Raw genomic sequence first — 21,058 nt, forward strand, 5'->3', positions numbered from 1 at the left:
CGGTAATTCGGTAAAAGAGTCTTGAGAAGTCCAGGGCTGTTCAAAAAATACTCAGGACACCACAGTTTATTACACATTACTGAAGCTGCTCCTCTTTTTGGATCCACTGCGGAGTCGGTAATAATTTCAGCCATGCTTGTTGTTGCCATGGGTAACAGTATGACGTTAATGTCAACAAGTCTAAATATCACGAGTATCATTATCGTGAACGAGATGATATGGCACACCCCTACTGTGGACTCACCTGTAAAGTCAGCTTGCAACTTGAATGAGGCAGCAGAGGCCACAGACAAGTGAAGAGAAGGCAAGTGTACAATCTCGTCTGACTGCCTACTGTTCAGCACACACACGCCAGGACCTCTTAAAAATGTTATCACTGCCAAAATAGCAGGATTCATTTGCAAAGCTATGTGGCTATGTGGGGAGAGGGGTTTCGAGATCTCATGATGGAACTTGAGCCATGATATAGAATTCCAAGTCCCACCACAATCTCAAAACACATAGTGCATCTGTACAACCCCACACGGGAAAACATAAAGACTTACTTAAGTATAAGGCACTCATTTTTACCACAGACGGATGGACGTGGCAAGAGACAGTCAAGGCATCACTTCGGGCTGCAGCGTTCAGATACATTCGATCAAATTGCATGTCGTTTTCAATTCATTCGATTTTGATTTTTGGAAAAAGTGACAGCCCTATCATGCTCTGCTTTGCTATAATGTTATGGTATAATACTATAACCGCTCCTACACTGTGTCTTAGACTCGGGCCTCCAGGCACACTAACTTTGTTTTGTCTCCGACATTGATGTCCAGCAAACCCCTCTCAGTATTTCAGATTTGACAGCCTCTCCGGACTGTTTTTTTTTCACTGTGATGCACGCTGTTCCATATGGCCCCTTTAAAGCTCGTCTTTGTTCCCTGGAAAAATGCCCTGAATATATATACAGTACGTGAATTTCCACTCATCTGCCATACATTAAAGGGGCTTTCACATTATAGAATTATAGAATGCATTCACATCAGCATTCACTGTCTGCTTTTTCAACTGCCAGCGGGCCCCTTCAGCGGGAATGTGATCTATATGGCTCCTGAAGAGCTCTCACAGACGGAGCTGACACTGCATGAAGGCCTCCGAGTGATTCACATTGATAACTGTGACAGCACAAGACAAAATAATCATTGTGGAGGCTAGATATCTGATACTACAAGATCTATTAAAAGAAAAACCATGAGCAAACACCCTATAGAAGAGAATTCAGTTCTTAGTAATGATTACAATGATAAGCAAATGATAGGATCCTAATAAATAAGATCCAATTAAGCATTGTATTTTGTCCCTGGTAGCAGGAAGGCCTAAAGGGATAAGTTGTTTGTAACAAACAGTTTTCAGAGAGCCACACAAAGATTTGTTCTGTTAACATTTTCGGCCTTGAAAGAAGAAAGCCCACACGAGTAAAAAGAAGCTTTTGTACTAAAGCCAGCGTTTTAGCCATCAACTTTGTGCAACATCAAGGTTCCTCTCAGGTAATTGCTTCCACCTTGGGCTGAGACTGAAGCCTCTGAAAGACAAATCCATCGAAGGAGGGTCAATAAAAGAATTCCTCTGTCTGGCCTCAACAATAGTTTTGAATTACCGTCTGCGATGCTGTGAGTTGAAATTAAATCTGGCTTACCCCCAACAAGAAACTGCAATTCACTGGGACAATTTAAGAAGTACTTTCAGTTTTCAAAGTTCACTTTGAGATACAAGCAGAAAACCTGCTGCAGGATTCCTTATACATTTTCTTGTCCACTCCAGTGTGAGAAAAGCTTGTGTTCCTCACACTTAAAGTTCTTATCATATATCTAATATATACTTCCTCTGTTGGTTGTTTTTTGTCAGTTGACAATTGAGCAAAACAATTTTATTATTATCTCGTGTTATAGCTCCAGAGTTTACGCTAATCAAAACTCTCCAGTTGATGTTCCAGATAGATTTAAAGTAACTATGTCCTTACTTCACCTTATTTTGGCTGCTCGGGAGCAGTGAAACAAATTGTAAACTCAACATTGACATGGAATTATCTTATAAAGTTGTTATGTGTTTAACAGTTGCCTACTTATACATTTAACAACCATAAACATTTATTTGGAGTTTGTGGTGTTGAATCCTGAGGGAAATATTTGGCTCTTTAGCTGCAAATAAGTTTCACCAGCTAGCTGATATCTTTGTCTCGCTGCTGTTAGGTGCTGGGCAGGTAGCACACTATGGTTTATGAAGGCTGCCTTCTGCTGAAGAGAACAGTAAGACTGACACAAAACAATAAAGTTCTGTGTCCTAAAACCGAAATAAGGAGTTTAAGATAGAAAAAAAATGGCTGTAAAGCTGAGGAGAGCTGTGATCACGCTCTGTGGGTTCATTGTTACCGACCTCTCTTCCATTACTCATTTGATCTGTTGGTGATATACAGTAAAAATATTTATTAGTGCAACTTCAGACTGATGCAATAATGGCTTGCACCCTACTGTAAATTTTTTCAACTTCCCAGTGCTCAGTTGTGTTCAAAGTACATAGGATTCTTTCTTTCTGTCTGTCTGAGACGGCCTCTCCTGGCCGGTTTGATGCCTGTGAGACGTGGCTGTTTTCCACGCTCCTCCAGCCCAGCCCACCATAGCTCCAGCTCCCTCTCCCACCTCTCAAGTTCTCTCTTCTTTGGGAGTATTTAAAAGGAAACCCCCACCACCACCACCACCACCACCCCTTCTTCTCCACCCTTGTTCAGCCTGAATGCCCCCTCACCACCACCCCCTTTCTTACTCTGTTGCTCTCGCTCTCCCTTTTTATGCCCATTTTCATTCTTAAACTCCCTCTCCCCCTTTCTTTCCCTTTTTTACAAGGTCCCTACAGGCCTTTCCCTTGGCCTGGCTCCAGGACAGTTGCTAAGTAAATCACTCAGTCAGCCAGGCTAGTAAGAAAGCAAAGAATTCCACACGATCCTGAGCCTTTCATGCCTGCTCTTCTCTCTCCTTCTCTCCTGCCTCTTGATTCCTGAACTCTCTTCCTGTGCAGCTCACCTTCTCATATATTTTACTTTGAGTAAAAAGAGAACACAATGAAAGGATAGATTGGGTCTTTTTTTTTTTATTGAAGAGAAGCAAAGGAGAAAAATTGTGTGAGATGATCCCTGCGTGCATGCGTATGCATGAGATGGGAGGTGGGGGTCTGTCAGCCATGTGTTGGTCTGCCTGCTTTGTAGCGGCTGCAGGAATTGCTACCCGATCCACGTTTTCCACACAGTCTCTATTGTTGGAAAAAAAACAACCAGTAGAATCCAATCCAGAGAGACATGTGCCCCATTAAACCTTTTCTGCCTGCTCTTGACTAATGCTGATATTCGCCCAGACTCATTATACCCCTGAAATAATTACCAGTGAAACCAATTCTTGCCCACCGATGCGTAGAGTAATTGGCGTGTAAAAGGAAAAAAGAGTGAGGAGTGGGCTTTCTAAATATAGAAACATTGTCTCGACTTTGTACGCAGTTAGAAGAACCACTCAGTTTTGTCAGTTGTAGCCCGCTTATTCCTCATTTGGGCCATAGCTGCCCCATGTGGGATCATTTAAAGATCTCTTGGGTCGTCCCATGATGGTTCACAGGAAAAGAGGGAGGGGTTGAAACTAACATTACACTCTACTTTCCCGCAGGTGGTGATGGCCCCACATGAACCACCAGTGGTGTTTGTTGACAACTACATCAAGCTCCTGGCTGATGGAAATCCTGAAACCTTCCAGAAGATTCTGGACATGAAGGTCAGTTGGATTTTATGTGTTATTTAAAGGAATAGTTTGGCGTTTTGGGGAAGAAGAAGACTATGTGTATCTTAAATATGGAGCTAGTTAGCTTAGCTTATTTGGGGGAAACAGCTAACCTGCATCTGTGTGAAGGTAACAAAATCTGCCCACCAGCACCTTTAAGGCTCCCTAATTAACATCTGCACATAACCCCTCGTCAAATCACAAGTTGTAGTGTTCCCTTTGGTTTCTGCGTAAATTTAACAAACAGAATATTTTGTGTTATTAGTGAGCTATAGAGGTGCTGGTAAGTGGATTTTGTTACCTTTAAAGCTGATTGATTGCTGGCCCCAGTTTCAACATGAACACACAGGTTTGAGGCTGCTATTTATCTCCTTGTTTGACTTTCGGCAGAGAAAGCAAATAAGCATTTTTCCCAAAATGTGAAACTGTTGCTTTCACATCATACTTTGCCGCTGAAATCTCATCTTTTTCTGTTTTGCATATGTTGTCTAACCTGCTGCTGTGAACAAACACTCTCCTAGTTTTGCATTTTCTTCTTCAGTTTTTCTAACACTTTGAATTTCCTCCTGTGTTTATGTGTACTTGTGTTTGTGAAGGGCCTGAAGCGCAGCGAACAGAGCAGCATGCTGGAGCTTTTCAGACAGAGGCTACCCACTCCACCCTCCGGGGCCGACGGCGGCCCCTCTCTCTTCAGCACCCCCACCCCCGAGCAGGAGTCCTCCCGCATCCGCAAACTAGAGAAGCTCATCAAGAAGAGACTCTGAACAAACACACTAAAATCTTGAAAATTAACAAAGCTGCTGGCCGGGGCGGGCATCACATCTCTCGCAGTAATTCTCAAAGACTTCATTTTGCTCCGTTCAGTTATCATGGATAAGAGAGAGCAAAACGTAGACTGAATTTTCTGACTGACAGTGATGTGAACACAAGATGACGCTGGATAATGAAGAAACTTCCTCAAATGCTACTTGCTGTTGTTACATGTTTCATTTACCTCTGTAATTTCCCACCTTCCTTTTTTTATGACACCAACGTCTACGCTTTGTAACATTAGTATTGCACGGTGTATATGCACTCGGAAAAACAACTGTAGCGCTGTTAACTAAACTCTGCTCAGAGTGCCTCTGGCTGCCTCTCTGGGACATGTCTAATCAACAATGACTACACGCAGCCTGATCTTAATTAACCTGTTTTAATTTCAAGTGTGGGTTGAAATCTGTTTAAAGTGGACATGCGTCATAAGAGTGAGGACTGTTTTTGTGAATGGCGGCCTAAAATTTATTACTGTCCTCCTGATTTAAAGTCTGGGACAAAGAGAATCTTTGGATTTCCTGCATGTCCTGTCAGACATGAGGCCGTCTTTGTCTTGGCATTTAAAATCCCTCTAGGTCGACTTGGAAATTAGAACCAGCTAAGTGAAGTCTTTTAACTTGGGCCATTGCCTGGGGTGTATACTGTATACGTTGACATACCAGTCAGTACACATGTGTGCGGTCAGTCTTATTTGTTTAACTGTCCAACAATTTTCCCTGGTAATTTAATCCTCTGTCATATTTGCATTGACATGAAACAAGGGTTTGTTTTAGTGCATCCATCCCTCCATATCCACAACAGAACAGAACGGGCCTCTTTATAGACAGTCTATGGTCTCAATACTTTGCTCTACTACTCTGAAGCTGCATGTGTGTACATCACAGTCTCCGGAGGAAAATCACTCATTTGAAGTCACTGGTTTGATGGCAGTGCCTCTCTGTTGTAGTAAATCAAGTAACTGTAGCTGCATAAGTGTACACATTCCTGCCTTCAGGTACAAAATGTTGCTTGTTTGTATTGTCTGAATTGTGTGCTACACATGCAGCTGTTGAACACTATTAAAAACATTGCCACCACTTTTCCCTTGTGCTTCATCTAATGGCTGTTTCGTGCTTCTCTTTACACTTTATGCACAATACCAGGAAAACAGTATCAACCTGAGTTTACCAGGAACCAGCTTTGAATGAGGGGCTGGAAAAGTTCCCATGACCAGTCTCTGGTTGCCACTTACGCTCCATCCAATCAGGAGCCTGCACAGAGCTTCAAAAGGCGTTTCCTTTGGTGTGTTTGTGGATCTGAAGGCGACTGTGAGGGAGAAGTTTGAAGACGAGCCGCGGGCAGCAGGACCCCCTCACACACCCTCTCTGTGCTCTTTACACACTCACAACAGAGCTGGGTAATGCTTTGATATTTCTGAATGTCAAAGTAAAGGACAGTTTTAAAGTTTTTTTTGTTTTGGAGGTCTCCCAGTTTGGACTGAACCACCGCCCGGTTGATGATATTTCCAGCGGGCAGCTGTGCATCCTGTCCGGGGAGAGGTGAGCAGAAACACCGTGGGACTTCGCAACAAATCAGAGGACGTAAAAAAATCAGGAACTGTTATCTGGACGTGTTTCTGTTTCGTAACCTGCGTTTCACTCGCTGGACTTTTGCAACTTTTCTCTAGAAATGGTTGGCAGGTTGAACTTGCCAAATGTATGTGAAGGAGACCCGCTGGATATGAGCTGCAGGGCGGAGAGAGGACTTGACAGCCCGGACTCCGGGTTACCCCCGAGCCCGAGCCCCAGCGCCTGGCTGCTGCCTGTGTGTGCGGATAAAGCCGGGGGCGTGAGCCCGGTGTCTGAGGACGAGGGACGGGGCTCCCTGGTAGGTCACACTGCTACCTGACCATATGCTGTCATTTAATCAACATATGAACTTTGTTTGGAGCTTTGCAAACCACCACAAATTGCAACTGAACATTTATTTTAAACGCCAGTATATTATATATGCCAGCTAGTTTCCACAAATGCACTGTGTAGTTTAATCCTACAAACTGCAGGTTTGCATTGCAATATATGTTGCCACTGCACACAGGAAGTTAGCTCTGACATTGCCACACCATGCCCATTGATTCCTGACTCTCTGTGAGCCCATTTTTAGTTAAAAAAAACATTTTGTTGAAGCATCCCTGTGAGAACTTGCTGCATGTTCAGGCCAACTGGGGAAAGTGGGTCACTTCAGCACTGAACTGGACCTATGAGAACTTTGTGTTGTGAGGTTGTTTTTTTTGCACTGCAGGTTCCAGTTTTGCCCACCGGATCTTTCCAGCAGCTGCACCCGTTGTCCTTTGGGGAAGGCATAGCGCTTGATCCATTGCCAGCGAAGGAAATAAGGTGGGTTGGCTTTAATGTGACTTGTTCTGTGCAGTGTTAGACCTGCTGGATGTGCACTAAAGTGGCACACCATAGGGGCATGCAGGCTGTGGTAAGTTTATTTTGATAGGTACCTAGAATGCAAACAACTGCAGAGTGTGTGCATGAGCAAACAAGACAACAGTGGACTTGGACAGACCTTGCATTGATGCAGGTTATAGGCAGACTGGGGCTTCAGTTAACGAATATTTTCATTGTCTGTTAATGTGTCGATTATTTTCCTGATTGATAGATTGATCAGTTGTTTGGTCTATAAAATGTCAGAAAATGGTGAAAAATGTTGATCAGTATTTCCCAAAGCCATGGATGACGACCCCAAGTGTCTTGTTTTGTCCACAACCCGAAGATAATCAGCTTACTGTCACAGAGGGGCAAGGAACCTAGAAAATATCCGCATTTCCGAAGCTGGAATTGGAATTTCCGCTGCTGCTCTAATGGAGACTAGTTTTGCACCAAATAAAACCCTTACACTGTCTCTCCTCCACAGATACACCTCATCTGTGCACTACGACTCGGACCGCCACTTCATCCAGGGCGTGGCCCTACAGCCCACGGGCCAGGGCCTTGAACACTGCATGCAGACCATCATGGCCGTACCCCACAGCACCTGGCGCCACTACAAGACACAGCTGGAGTTCCAGCCTCGCCATCGGCCGCAGCACTTCCACAGCACCACCATCGTCTACCCCAAGAAAACCAGCACCCTCTACACCACAGAGCTGAGCTACGACTGCCACCGACTATCCAAACGTTTCCTCTCCAGCGTGGAGCTGGAGATGGTCGGCCGCAGGGAGCTACCTCAGTGAGGGCGGGGACAGGTGCTGGGGACACACAAGGGTGGTTATTCCAATGACGCCTATACTGTAGCTCCCCCAAGGCTGGCTGCCGCTGACCTGCTGTGTTGTCTTTTAACAGTTGTGTAGCCTGTTATCTTTTTAAGTACCCCTCCTACGCTGTGGACAGGAAGCACCTGTGCTGTGATGTTGCAGATATCAGAGATGACAAGACATCGACAGAGTGGGTTAGATATCCATCCAGTACATGTCTCTATGTTTATATTCCTGCCAGTGGATGATCCATCAGAGGGAATGGACGTTTCATTAAATGCTTCAACCTTGTAGCTTGTTGGTTTCCAAGGCATGCTCGTATCTGATTTGTTTTTACAGGCTGTAGGATCGACTCGTGGACTGGGATGAGGAGAATACGTCTCTGCCCTCAGCAGACTCTCCTCATGTCACATCAAGTTGGTCAAATAACAGAGTGAGGGAAGGAAAGGGAAAATTTAAATGTGGTGCTGGAGTTTGCATGCATGCTAAGAACTCACTAACTTATCCACACTGTTTGTTTCTTCACAGGGTATTGTGTGTTTCTGCACAACTTAGACACAAGCTAAGCTCTTCCCAAGCCTTCTCTCTGGCCACTGTTGCAAGTCACAATGTGTTACGTAAATGTTGGTAGATTAAGGGAATGTATGTTTTCGTTGTGATGTGTGCACGTAGACAAACTGATTAAGCAGGTAGTATAGATGGATTATGAGTGTGGAGTTTACTGAGAAGTGGATTTTTTGATATCACTCACTGGCTTTCTAGTGACAATAACAAGCTGCATTCCACTGCCATCACTTTCTCTGGCTTGACTTGGATTGAAATTGTATTTATTCTTTTAGTTTTAGGTTGAGATTTTATCAGCTGTTTAACGGGTCTCTCCACAGTCATGGCAAGGGATATTTTTGTGATGCCCCATGTGCCTTATTGATGTATCTGTTGATGCTTTTTTTATATTAGTCACTTATTCAGTGCCAGTTTGAAATAAAGACTTCATCAGTTCAACGATTTTGTATTTTATGAGGAGGTAGCGGTGTGGGTTTTCTCGAGGTGCTCCAGCTTCCTCCCAGTCCAAAGACATGCAGGTTAATTGATAACTCTAAATTGTCCGTAGGTGTGAATGTGAGTGTGAATGGTTGTCTGTCTCTATGTGTCAGCCCCGTGATAGTCTGGTGACCTGTCCAGGGTGTACCCTGCCTCTCGCCCAGTGTCAGCCCCCCCCCCCCCCCCCAAACTTCTAACAGGATAAGCAGTTACAGAAAATGATAGAGTGAGTGAAAGAATGAGGAGGTAGTCCTTGTCTGATTTAAAGATGACAGCAGACAGAGGTAATTATTCATTATTTTGGCCCACAAAGTGAACACACTAACAAACTTTCACCACAGGAATGTCGTGTCTAAAAAGAAGCTGCTGGAATGATGTGTGTATGATTAAGTGATGCTAACTTTCCTCTTCAGAGGAGAAATAACTTTTTCTTCTTAAATGTTTTTGATGCTTTGAGCACCTCCACTTAATATATTCAACCACAGTGAATTACACTACAACAGTCTGGGTAGATGGATGTGCTATTGATCTCATAAGGTATGATACATTGATTTTGGGTGAACTGTCCCTTTTTAAGGGAGGACGTCCCAGGTGAATAGGGAAACTTTTTTAACATATAAATATCACCATGAAACTTCCCTAGGTGATTACTTATATTAAGGCAATTTCTTTTTATCTTAAAGGTTTTCTGAAGTTTAAATATGCACCAATTTGCATACATAAATCTGAACACTGGATAAAGCTAGTTTAAAATTTCTTGCTTTTTTTGATGACATATTAAGAGTCAGAGATTTTTTGCAAATATAGTTTTTGATATCTCTTTGTATTACTCTATAAATCAGAAAATATTGTAAACAGTAAAAAAAAAAAAAAATCCATCATCCATCTATCACCCTATTTTTCGGAATAAAATGTTAAAAAAAATCAGGCTATAAATGATATATGAACAAGCCCCTCTGTGAAAACCTTTTGAATATAGATGGGAATAAATCTGGGGATGTCTGGCTCAGAGTATGAGAAAAAACATTTTGAGAAAATTGCCCTTAAAGATGCGTTTTGTAAAATTACATATATTTTTAAGATGCTACAGGTGAACAGAGTTAAACTATATCACCAACTTCATGTTTTTAATATGTTGCCTTAAACTTTATGTTTGAATATGGAAATGAAGCATTATCAAGGCTAATTATATATGCACTTTTCCAATAAATTTCCAGAACTGAAATCTGAACTAAACAGCTAAATGTCTATTTTTATTTTCTTTCCACCAGTCTGAAAGAAGACATTTCATGGAATCAAAATAGCCCAAAATCTTAAAATTGATCAGTGCATGAAAAACCTGTGTTTTCCCCTGGGGTGTTGAGCATAGACTGTATAAAAATAGGTATTGAGTCGGATCATGAGACTCAGCATGATGAGAAATGCTTTTAGGATGCTTTACTGGCCTCCTGTGGCCAGAGAGGGAAACTCCTACAGGAGACATTCTGTCATTCCATAGTGAAGTGAATTCTGTGCTTCAAATCACATTTTCAACATTACAGATCATAAGTTGGGTTTTAGTGATGTTGTGTTGACTTGGTGCTACACAGTGGAGACACTGACATAACTGGGATAAGCCAGATAACATGCAATTGACCTAGTATCAACATTATCAGTACAAAGTCCAATTTACTGCAATTGTCATATTACAACAGCCTCAGTCTTTATAAGAAGTGTTATTTGGGAAGATTGTTCTAGTGGTCACTGTAAATGATTACAGGGACACAGTGACATAGAAAACACACCAGAAAGCCCCTTTCTGATAGCAGTCACACGTTTGTAACTTTTAGCTTTTTACTTATTTCACAAAGAACAAATAACACAACATTTTCTAGTACATAGCATCTGTCTACCTTACAAGCACCAAGTCTGTTCAAATGCTTTGCTTTATGGTGTGTAAAAATTACCACAGCATTAGTGCTTATTCCTTTAGTTCAATGTTTTCTTAGCATTTCTGTGCCAGAGGGGTTTCCTCAGAAGAAGCCTCCACCAGGGGCAGTCCTGACCTGATGAGAGCTGAGGAACAGTAGGTATTGGGTAACCTCTTGCATCATCTCCTCAGTATATTTCACTTTCTGTTCTTTCACAGCACATCTCACCCAATGTTGCACTAATGGAGCTGCTTTTCACAACCAACGGTAAGATAAGAAATTATGACCTGCCAAGTATTATGTATTATGTATTTTATTATTTTTTTAACAGGGACAGTGCAGAGCTACTTAGCTGCACCAGAGTTAGCAATAAGCGTATTTTCATCGAAGGTCCCTGGGCAGGAAACAGAGAATAATTTACCTGCTAAAAGACACTGTAATGTAAAAAAAAAAAAAAAATTGCAATTGCAAAAAAAACAACAGCAAGACAAAATGAAGTTTTTTGTTGCAAAACAATTAAAGACAGAACGTTTTCTCCATCCTGTCTTGTATTTAAATGCTGCCTTTGTTTTTTAAATAATTATCTGTAGGATAAATGTTTGATGGTCAATGTCATTTGGGGCTCTAAAAAATAGATATGAGTAACAATAATAATAATAATAATAATAATAATAATAAGGGGCTTAATATATTTATATATTATTTATATATTTGCTATATAGGAAGTTATTGGAATTGTTTGTATGTCCCTACTGTGTAAGCCCGTTTCAGCAAGTTATTCTAATTCCAAAATCTCAGTGCAGCATTTTAGTGATCTGTAAACTCGAGAGGTAACTTTTCCCACAGAACTTGAAGGCAGCATTGAATGGATCAGTATGACGTACCAATTCTAAGGTTGGTTTTTCGATAATATATTTTTTAACACAAAATGACACAGTATTTACAATACAAACTAGTTAAACTAGTAAATGGATGTTTAACATCTGAAAAATAAAATAAAACACATAAACACATATTGCTTTTGCATGACGTATGAGTTCAGAGGTCGCAAAGACACGCCCACATTTCTTCCCCTCATGGTGGACTGAAGCAGCGTTGTTTGTACCTCCCAAGTAAACCTAGCTATATCTGTGTTTCTGTTTGCGACTGTGTGGGGTTATATGGACTATATGCACTTTGTTATCGACTTTGAAACGATGAAGTAAATGTCAGACGACAGAATTCAGCCTCAAACGAAACTTTACTCTTGAATATTGGAGTTGTTAGCTTGTTATGCTAGCTGGCTAACAGGGCTGCTTGTGTAAAATGAAGACCTCAAACGGAAACAGCAGTATCATGGACATGTTTGAAAAGGGGAAAGTCCTGAAAATATGTGCTCCGATGGTACGATACTCAAAGTAAGTGGAGTCTGTTGTATTTCCATAATGGTAGCTACTCATTCCCTCATGTTTGCAGTAATAAATGTATGAAATTCAAGGTGCAAACACATTTTCCTCATGTGCTCTGTTCTCCTGTATTAGACATACAGGTACAGCTACCCTTTATTGAGTGTCTGTTGCAAACTATGCTCAGCACAATTTTTTCTGTCTTTCCACAGACTTGCATTCAGGTCCTTGGTGAGGAAATACAACTGTGATATCTGCTTCACCCCGATGATAGTTGCTGCAGACTTCATGCGATCGATCAAAGCCAGAGATAGTGAATTCACTACCAATGAGAGTGAGTTGCAACATTGCATTATGAGCTGAATGTAATAGTGCACTACCATAAGTCTTGCTGCTCCACCACTTCCCATAGATAGCATCCAAACACACAGATATCTTGTAACATGATGACTGTGTTGTTTAGTGTGGGTTTTGCACAAACTGCCTTATTGCTGTAATCATGAGAAATTATAAGACGTTGTTGCTATCACCATTTATTCTTGTTCCTTTTCCTCTTCAGGTGACCGGCCCTTGATAGTGCAGTTTGCCGCCCATGATGCCCAGACTCTGGCTGATGCGGCCTGTGTGGTAGCACCTTTCTCAGATGGAGTTGACCTCAACTGTGGCTGTCCCCAGAGGTGCAGTGACTGGCTGTAGGCCCTGATACAATTTGGCCATCAGTCTCTTTTTCATTACTCTCATATGTCAGCATTTTGATTTTCCTAGAGGTTCAAAAGCTCACAGTTTGCACAACAAAGGAATTAACCCCCCTGCACCCTGAACATTCTTGTAAATCTGTCAGAAATTTGGTTTTATCTAGCTCCTTGGATTAACTTTGTTGCTGTGTTTTCAGATGGGCGATGTCAGCTGGGTATGGTGCATGCCTCATCAACAAGCCTGAACTTGTGAAGGACATGGTCAGACATGTCAGGAACCAAGTGGACAATCCAAACTATACAGCATCCATCAAAATAAGGTAGGAAAAAAAAACTGAACCAGATTGACATTATTCTTAATTATACATGACACAGTTTGAGCACTGGCGGCTTTCATTTTTAATGTTAAAATGTCCTGCACAGTATTCTTGCTTACAATAAAAAAAAAATTAAGGGATCTGGGCCAAGATTGGTTGTTAAATGTTGAAGAAATTACAATTAGACTTTATATTATAGCATTTTTAAACTTGAAAAATTTGAATGTCAGCACTTGGCTTAGTAATCCAGTATTAGTTGGACTGTACATTTGATTGTACGTGGTAAAAATACATTTTGCAAGTGTCAGAATACATGCAATTGAATTAATACGTAATTGTTACCTACTGTGTTATAATCAGATAATATCAAGAATAAAGACCATTTCATTTCACCCACAGAATTCACAAGGACCTGAGGCGGACGGTGGATCTGTGCCAGAAAGCTGAATCAGCAGGTGTGTCATGGATAACAGTTCATGGCCGTACAGCAGAAGAGCGCCACCAGCCAGTCCATTACGATGCCATAAAGACAATCAAAGACAGCGTGTCCATCCCCGTCATTGCCAATGGGGACATAAAGTACCTCCGTGATGTGGAGTCCACTCACCAGCTTACTGGTGTCGATGGTAGGGTTTCTTTTACAAATCCACTCACAGCTCATGACAGATGTGTAAATCTCAATATTCCTTTCTAATTTATTCATCTTGTGTGTTTGGATTGTCTCACCAGGTGTGATGGCTGCACGAGGGTTGCTTGCAAACCCTGCCATGTTCACCGGCTATGAGGATACTCCTTTAGAGTGTATTTGGGACTGGGTGGACATCGCCATAGAGCAAGGCACTCCATTCACATGCTTCCACCATCATCTTATCTACATGCTGGAGAGAGTTAGCTCCCAGCCTGAGAGGAAAGTGTTCAATTCTCTGTCCAGTACCTCAGCTGTAATAGATTACCTCCAGAACACATATGGGCCAGTGCATGATCTGGGAACATAAGAGTATTGAGTTGTGATATTTTTTATTTTTATTTTAGCATTTTTTATTTTATTTTTATGACAAATTAAACTGCAAAGCCACATGTGTATCACTGATGTCGTCTTTATTGCTCTGTGTTCTCCAGTTAAGCCTCAACAGTAATCATGGAGCTAATGAAACAATAGCAAATTATTGTTAATGCTTGTCTTAAACAGTGAGGAGTAGGAACATGCTACCGTAGCTGTGCACCCACAAAAGACTCAAGAATTTTCATCAATTATATCAATAATAATGTTTCACACAGAACAATATTCTTTAAGTCATCAAATGTGTCAGTTGTTCTGCTCATGTGCATACCCAGCAATCAAAGTTGTAATCAGAAAAATTCTAATACACATTTCATGACCGAAAAAGGAGAAGTGAGAGGAAATCAATCTCATTTTACCTGCCCCTCCCTCAAAACACAAATAATCATAACATAGATGGTCTGTCAGTTACAGTTAATAGCCAGTACTTACAGTAACTTCAGAAAGAAACATTATCAAGTAAACAGAAGACAAAGAAGCCATACACAATGTCACCCCCAACAGGGAACCAGCTTCTACACAACAACTTCGAATAGTCCAACTGCTCTTTCTTTATACATTTTTTTAATCTGAAACATATTTACACAACCCTTTAAATCACTCTGTAGAGAATTCCACAGTTCCTGCCACTGAAATATACATTTATTTTAATGTAGTCCACACAAACTGGTGCTCAAAGAGAAATTTTCCTCTATACTCATCGTCCTCTGAAATAAAAACTAACAGCTTTTGTAAATGTTCTGGAAACACAGCATTTTGCTTTACACATATTTAACAGCGTCTGTAAATCAACTAGTCTTTAAGTTTAAATAGTCATGTGTTGTCTTGGATTTAGTTTATGAATAATTCTTACTGCCCTATTCTGTAATGTAACCAATGGCTTCGTGTTACTCACATACATGTAGCCCCACACCTCCACACAATAACTGAAATATGGCAAAATAGTGAACAGTGCAGAATTCTCATTGCCTTGCAATCTAACATATACATTGCTTTTGTTCAGCACAAAAATATTCTTAGACACCTTTGTCTTTACATGTTCTATATGAGATTTCCATGATGATTTCACTGAGTGACAAAAAACATTGTTAACAGTACATTTTCTCTTCTGAGCTCTAACTTTTTGGACAGAAATGTTATTTTTACTCTTTACTGACAATGATTACTTATTTATGTGTGAGTATTTCAGTGGCAGAACTGAAATAAACACTAAGTTAATAGACAGAAATTCTGCGATTGGTGCCCTTTAAGGAAAGACAAAATGTGTGTACTGAGTCCATGTGAAGAGAGGGCAGCAAAGAAGTCAGAACACAGTAAAATGCTTGAAAATCTTGAAAATCCTGATATGCCACTCCTGTCAGGTGGATGATTCATTTTGCTCAGTAACACAGATGATAACAAATTTGCAGCCAATTGAGAGAAACATATCTATGGAATGAATACGAAAGAAAAAGGATTAGATCTTTAAGTTAAAACTGTTAAAAAAAAAAAAAAAAAAGGTATCACAAACAAAAGTCTTGCGTTAAATTAGTTTTATTTTGGAAGAACACAGACCGGAAGTAAGGTCGTTCGCGCGAGCTCTGGAGCAAATACAGGAAGAGGAAGCAGCAAGAGTTTTCTCTCAGGTTGAATTAAGAAGTTTGCCTTCTTTCAGTCCGTATCTTTGTCGATTTGCTGGTGAGTTGAGTTTCTGTATGCCTGATTACCGACATAAACTTAGCTACTTAACCTCGTTATAGCCATTTTAAAATGTGTAGCTAGTGTAGCTAACGCTGACGCTGTTTCTGAATTGCCCAGAATAGTTTAACGTTAGCGTTTTGTTAAGGTAACGTTAGCTTATATTAACGGAGCATTGAATGTTTCAGTTTGAAGATGGACAGAGGATGAAAGGTGTGAAAGCTTTTATAAAAGCGTACGCGTGTGTTAAGGATGTCATGCTCGCTGTGTGTGTGTTGTCACATATAACTTGTGAGGGGGGCGCTGTAGGGTACGCAGACTGTTAGCGTGGGTTTGACAGAGTGAAATGTGGCTTTGTGAGTTTATGTTAAGGTATGTGGACTGTGAACAGGTTGGATTAGCAGCTTAAGTTAGACTTTTTCTCAACTGAGGCTGCATTGTTGTCCAAGTGAGGTAAAAGCTACACGCTAGCTAGCTGACTCAGCTTTGTGGTCTCAGTAGTTTTTATTTATTTGTTTTTGTCAGAGAGGCTGCTCATGACCCAGTTTATACCTGTTAGATTTCATGTCTGTTTTCATTAGGGTATCTTTAGAGACCCTCACTAAAGATGACGCTGCAATGGACTGCTGTGGCCATCTTTCTCTACGTGGAGATAGGCGTCCTTGTCATCCTCTGCATACCCTTCATCTCAGCCAGGAGGTAAGTCAGAATCGTGTGTGTGTGTGTGTGTGTGTGTGTGTGTGTGTGTGTGTGTGTGTTGTAACATGTTGCCAGTGTCTGTAATGATTGTGATTATGTGTCTGTGTGTGTGGTTGCAGGTGGCAGAGTATATTCCAGCTGAGGATCTGGAGCTGGATGGCCAGATTCTGGAACAAAGTGTTTCTCACAATGATCATAGTACTTATTGTTCTCTTCCTTGGTAAGTCATATATAAAGTGTGTCAGGTGTTTTCCTCTTGACGTTGTGGATACTGTAGGTAATAACTCAAGGTTAGACTTGAGATGACATGAACTGTTGAAACAGTGAGCAGGAGGGGATTTTTTTACATACTGTGCAATGCTGTGAAAACAAACAAAAAAAACTATGCGTCCAGTATGGGTCAGTTATGAAGGCCCCTGTCTTCTGAATGTTTGGTCATTTAAGTTAATCAAACCACAATCTCATAGTTTGTCATGTAGTTTAACATGTAGGAAAAAAATGTTCAAATGGAAAGGGGTGAGGTCAGAAAGTGATTGCTCTCTGACAGAAGAAAAAACTTTTTGTGATTGCTGATTGCTTACATCATTTTTTCTTTAGATGCAGTACGTGAGGTGAGGAAATATTCATCCAGAGAGCTTGGCACAGATGCCAAGGTGCAACCTAACATGTATGATCACCTGCACATGAAGCTGTTCAGAGCCCAGAGGAACCTCTACATCTCTGGCTTTGCCGTCTTCCTTTGGCTGTGAGTCTTTGCTCTCTTATACTAATGCACAAATGACAAATCAAATGTGTTTCTCAAACCTTTATTATGCCATTGTCGTGTTGCAGCGTCATGAAGCGAGTGGTCACCTTGATCAACCAACTGGCAGCAGTGTCCGGCACTACAGCTGCTCTTCAGGCGCAGGCTGACAATGCTAACAAGGCTGCCAAGAAATACATGGAGGACAATGAGCTGCTGAAACAGGTGGGGTCCACATTGGATGGGCAAATATACAAAGTTGTCATTGTGCTTTAGGGCTGCAATGATTAGTCGACTAATCAATGACTAATCGACTATTAAAATAATCGGTGGCTATTTTAGTTGTCAACTAATCAGGTTGAGTCATTTTTCATAGAAAAGTACTATAAAAGTACCCCATAATACAGCTTTACACACTCTCATGAAGGTGAACTAAAACCCTTTGGCGTGAGGACGAAACAAGACATTAGATGACATAATTTTGGGGTTTGGGAGAGACAGACCAACATTTTTCAACATTTTAACACATTTTTCAATAAAATGATTTGTCGACTAATCGAAGAAATAACCAACAGATTAGTCAACAATGAAAATAATCGTTAGTTGCAGCCCTACAGTGCTTAGATAAATCCATAACTGCAAAATCTACACCAGACAGTTAATAATGTTGACGGTACTGTTGAGTAATGAAATTGATTTACCTGTACCTGACATATGAAAGTTATCATTTTTGTGTCAGATTGTAGATGTTGTTTGTTTCATTTAATCTGTATTGGTTTGTCAGGATTCCATTTAGATATTTTTAGGCAGTTGAACACATCTTCAGTTATTTAAGGTGGGACCTCTGGGTGTTTTTTGTCACTTAACATCAAATCCCCATGTCCAGGTGAAAGGCCAATGTGGATCAGTTTTTTATGTCATGGGACTCCTGGGATGCCAACTGGAGTGTACACAAGGTGGAGTGCAAGTCTTCAGAGCACATTAAGAGGCAGACGTCACTTACCCTTAAGACACTTGTCTACCAAACCTTCACACTTGGTTTGATTCCCCTCAGTCACCACCTCCAGCTCAAAGTTATTATAGTTAACTGGGGCACCCACTAGCTCACCATGTATAGCAGGTACCCCATGTAAAAAGGCTGTGTCCTTGCTGCAGCGGCCACAGGTTTGATTCCAATCTAAGGCCCTTTGCTGCATATTATCTGCCCTCTCTCTCGCCCCTTCACACTATATCTGTCCTATCAAATAAGGGCAAAAGCCCCCCCAAATATCTAATAAAAAGTTATTAACATTAACTAAAACTGAAAAAAATGTCAACCAAAATAAAAACTAGACTTTAGGAAAACTGAGTTTTATTCTTTGTCAATTTGTGAGTAAAACAAGCAAAAGGAGGCTTTGGTGCATATGTTTATTGAGACTGTACTGTCTACATGACTGTGAGTCAGCTGCTTCACAATAAATACCCTCCACTTCATCAGAGTTACACGTGTCTGACAAAAAGCTGTATTTCATGTCCTTGTGACTCATGCCATTTGCTGTATTCCAGACCCTGATGGAGGGGAAGGGTGACAAGGCCACTGCAGAGGGCATGGAGCTGCTGAGGAAAGAAGTGGAGAAACTGAAAGATGAACTGAAGACCTCAGGAGATGGTTAGTATCCATGCACATGCGCACATTATTTGCTTTTAGACATGTTAGTGTTGTTGTTATCTTCAGATTCCAGGGAAGTTGATAGAAGAACTGTGGACTGTAAAATTTGTCACATCTAAAGACACTGAGGATGCCCTGTACTGATGCGTGCTTGTTTCCTCTCCAGCCTTGAAGAACTCCCAGTCAGAGGCAGATGTGATGAGGAAGCAGATGGACGGCCTCGCCAGGGAGTACGACAGACTGCTGAAAGAACATCAGGAGCTCCAGGTAATGCTGAGCTGTAAACACAGCAGGATAATGACTTGTTGGGTCATTCACTACTTAGATATAACCACTTCAGAGAGCCACTGAGACTGATCAACAACAGGCAGGTGGGAGGCAAGGCTCCTCTGTAATTCACATTTTAACAAGCCTTTCTATTTCATGATTAACTTAAAGCCTATTGAAGTAAGTGCTTGGGACTAAGAACCACACAATAGGTAGATTTACCACAGATAAGTGAAATAGAGTTTGAAAGTAAAGCTGTAGTAATAACCACAATGCGTTATTGTGGACTAATATCGTCACACATAAACTGACATTTTCTTTTCCTTTCTTTTTCCTGTCTTTTCAGAATCTTCAAGATAGCGGGAACAAAAAGGAAGACTAGTTATTGGAAAGTCCGTCGAGGTTGAAGTGTTTACACAGCAGATTAGCCCAGCCACAGAGAGACACTGCAACACATGCTTTACCTTCATATATCGCCGTGTGTCACAGTGCATATCACAAAACCAGGAGTGGCTACTCTGAGGTACATATTTTTTGCTGACGTCAGTGATGGTTTTAAAGCATGAAGGTGAATTTTTGTTAGGGCTTCAGACTTGCTTAAATAGCACGAGTAATGAATGATTTCCTGTTTCTGCCTGGAGCAGTCTGACTTAAAGGATTGCTTTTTTTATGTGCACACTATATCAGGCAGATTAACTGTGTGAAGGAATTGGAGGAAATTTAGTGACCTTAATGGTAAAGAAATATGCAACAAGGATGGATGTTTTTACAGCTTGTGTCATTGGTTTTAGCGAGGTGTAGGGTGTAAGATCTTTGAAAAGCTAGAGCAGTGACAGCTATGAATGTATTTTGATACGGAGGGTTTGTGTCATTATTTGTAGCGGGGACATCTGCTGCACCGACTTAGAGCTCCACAACAGTATGGAAATTCAGTTTGTGCTCACCTGGCTGTGTGAATATAATTTGCATGTACACTTGCACTTAGGCAAATCGTCTACTCACTTTTTTTGGGTTGTATTCCATTTGATAATGTGTACTTTTATTTAACCTGAGTAGTTGTGGTGAATGATAATGGATAGAGATTTCTAATTTCCAGTTTTCATGTTTTTTCTTTTCTTTTCCTCTGTAATTTGAACTTGTAAATGTTCAAGACAATTTGACATAGTAGATCTATGGATACAAGTAAAAGTAAATAATTGTAGGGGTAGAAAAATTGGATTAAACCTCTTAGGATCTTGTTTAAGCTTTAAAATATGATAGATTTAATCCTAGTCAAAGGTACAACAGTTACCACAGACAGCTCAAATTGTTGTATATTTTCTGCACTACGCGTTTCAAGCATTCATTTTTGGTAAAGTGTGAGAGTTGCACCGGGAATTGCACTATATGTGTCATGAAAGGAGGCTGTATGGTTTTTTATGCCCCCGATCCTGGGACCTGTCACTGTTAAAGAGGAGCTGAGACTGTAATCGCCAAATGCTTCAATGTCCCCCAGTTGTTTTACAATAAATAAGCAGGTTATTGGGTTCACCACAGTTTTTATTCAGGTCATAAAATTGCAAAGATGCCCTTAAGTTGTGCTCTGACATTTCTGTTGAAGACAGGAGTCAGATGAAAGTGCCTTGTCGGTGGATGTAGTACATTTTGTGAAATAAATACAGATACAATTCTTTTTGCCGTGCCTTGTTTTTAAATCAACAACACCAACACATTTCATTGGATATTAAAAGTTTTATTTTAGTGTAACATTTAAGATATTCTTT

At 40.8% G+C, this 21,058-nt stretch overlaps 3 protein-coding genes across 4 annotated transcripts in view; all 3 read left to right on the top strand.

Moving 5' to 3' along the window:
• Positions 1-5,684, top strand: part of vps53 (VPS53 subunit of GARP complex) — a 34,009-nt gene extending 28,325 nt beyond the window's left edge. Inside the window, 2 exon segments of the mRNA XM_049575906.1 lie at positions 3,690-3,794; positions 4,397-5,684. Of these exon segments, the coding sequence (XP_049431863.1) occupies positions 3,690-3,794; positions 4,397-4,564 (273 nt within the window). The 3' untranslated portion in view covers positions 4,565-5,684.
• Positions 5,685-5,897: 213 nt separating this feature from the next.
• On the top strand, positions 5,898-10,105 carry rflnb (refilin B). Its single transcript, XM_049577261.1, has 3 exons — positions 5,898-6,479; positions 6,894-6,988; positions 7,515-10,105. The coding sequence occupies exons 1-3, from the start codon at positions 6,282-6,284 to the stop codon at positions 7,831-7,833; spliced, it is 612 nt and encodes a 203-aa protein (XP_049433218.1). The 5' UTR covers positions 5,898-6,281; the 3' UTR covers positions 7,834-10,105.
• Positions 10,106-11,842: 1,737 nt separating this feature from the next.
• LOC125889238 (tRNA-dihydrouridine(20a/20b) synthase [NAD(P)+]-like) lies at positions 11,843-20,967 on the top strand. 2 transcript variants are annotated; one of them, XM_049577051.1, is made up of 12 exons: positions 11,863-12,202; positions 12,403-12,524; positions 12,750-12,867; positions 13,083-13,205; positions 13,602-13,833; positions 16,532-16,638; positions 16,758-16,858; positions 17,236-17,383; positions 17,470-17,605; positions 18,926-19,028; positions 19,195-19,295; positions 19,642-20,967. In XM_049577051.1, the coding sequence occupies exons 1-12, from the start codon at positions 12,111-12,113 to the stop codon at positions 19,675-19,677; spliced, it is 1,419 nt and encodes a 472-aa protein (XP_049433008.1). In that variant the 5' UTR covers positions 11,863-12,110; the 3' UTR covers positions 19,678-20,967. The 2 variants fall into 2 exon arrangements, with proteins under 2 accessions (XP_049433007.1, XP_049433008.1); XM_049577050.1 differs by lacking the exons at positions 16,532-16,638; positions 16,758-16,858; positions 17,236-17,383; ... (2 more) ...; positions 19,195-19,295; positions 19,642-20,967 and adding an exon at positions 13,932-14,285 and having other exon boundaries at positions 11,843-12,202; positions 13,602-13,828.
• Positions 20,968-21,058: the final 91 nt, after the last annotated feature.

The sequence above is a fragment of the Epinephelus fuscoguttatus genome, linkage group LG5 (genome assembly GCF_011397635.1).
Source record: "Epinephelus fuscoguttatus linkage group LG5, E.fuscoguttatus.final_Chr_v1".
Classification (NCBI taxonomy): Eukaryota; Metazoa; Chordata; class Actinopteri; order Perciformes; family Serranidae; genus Epinephelus; species Epinephelus fuscoguttatus.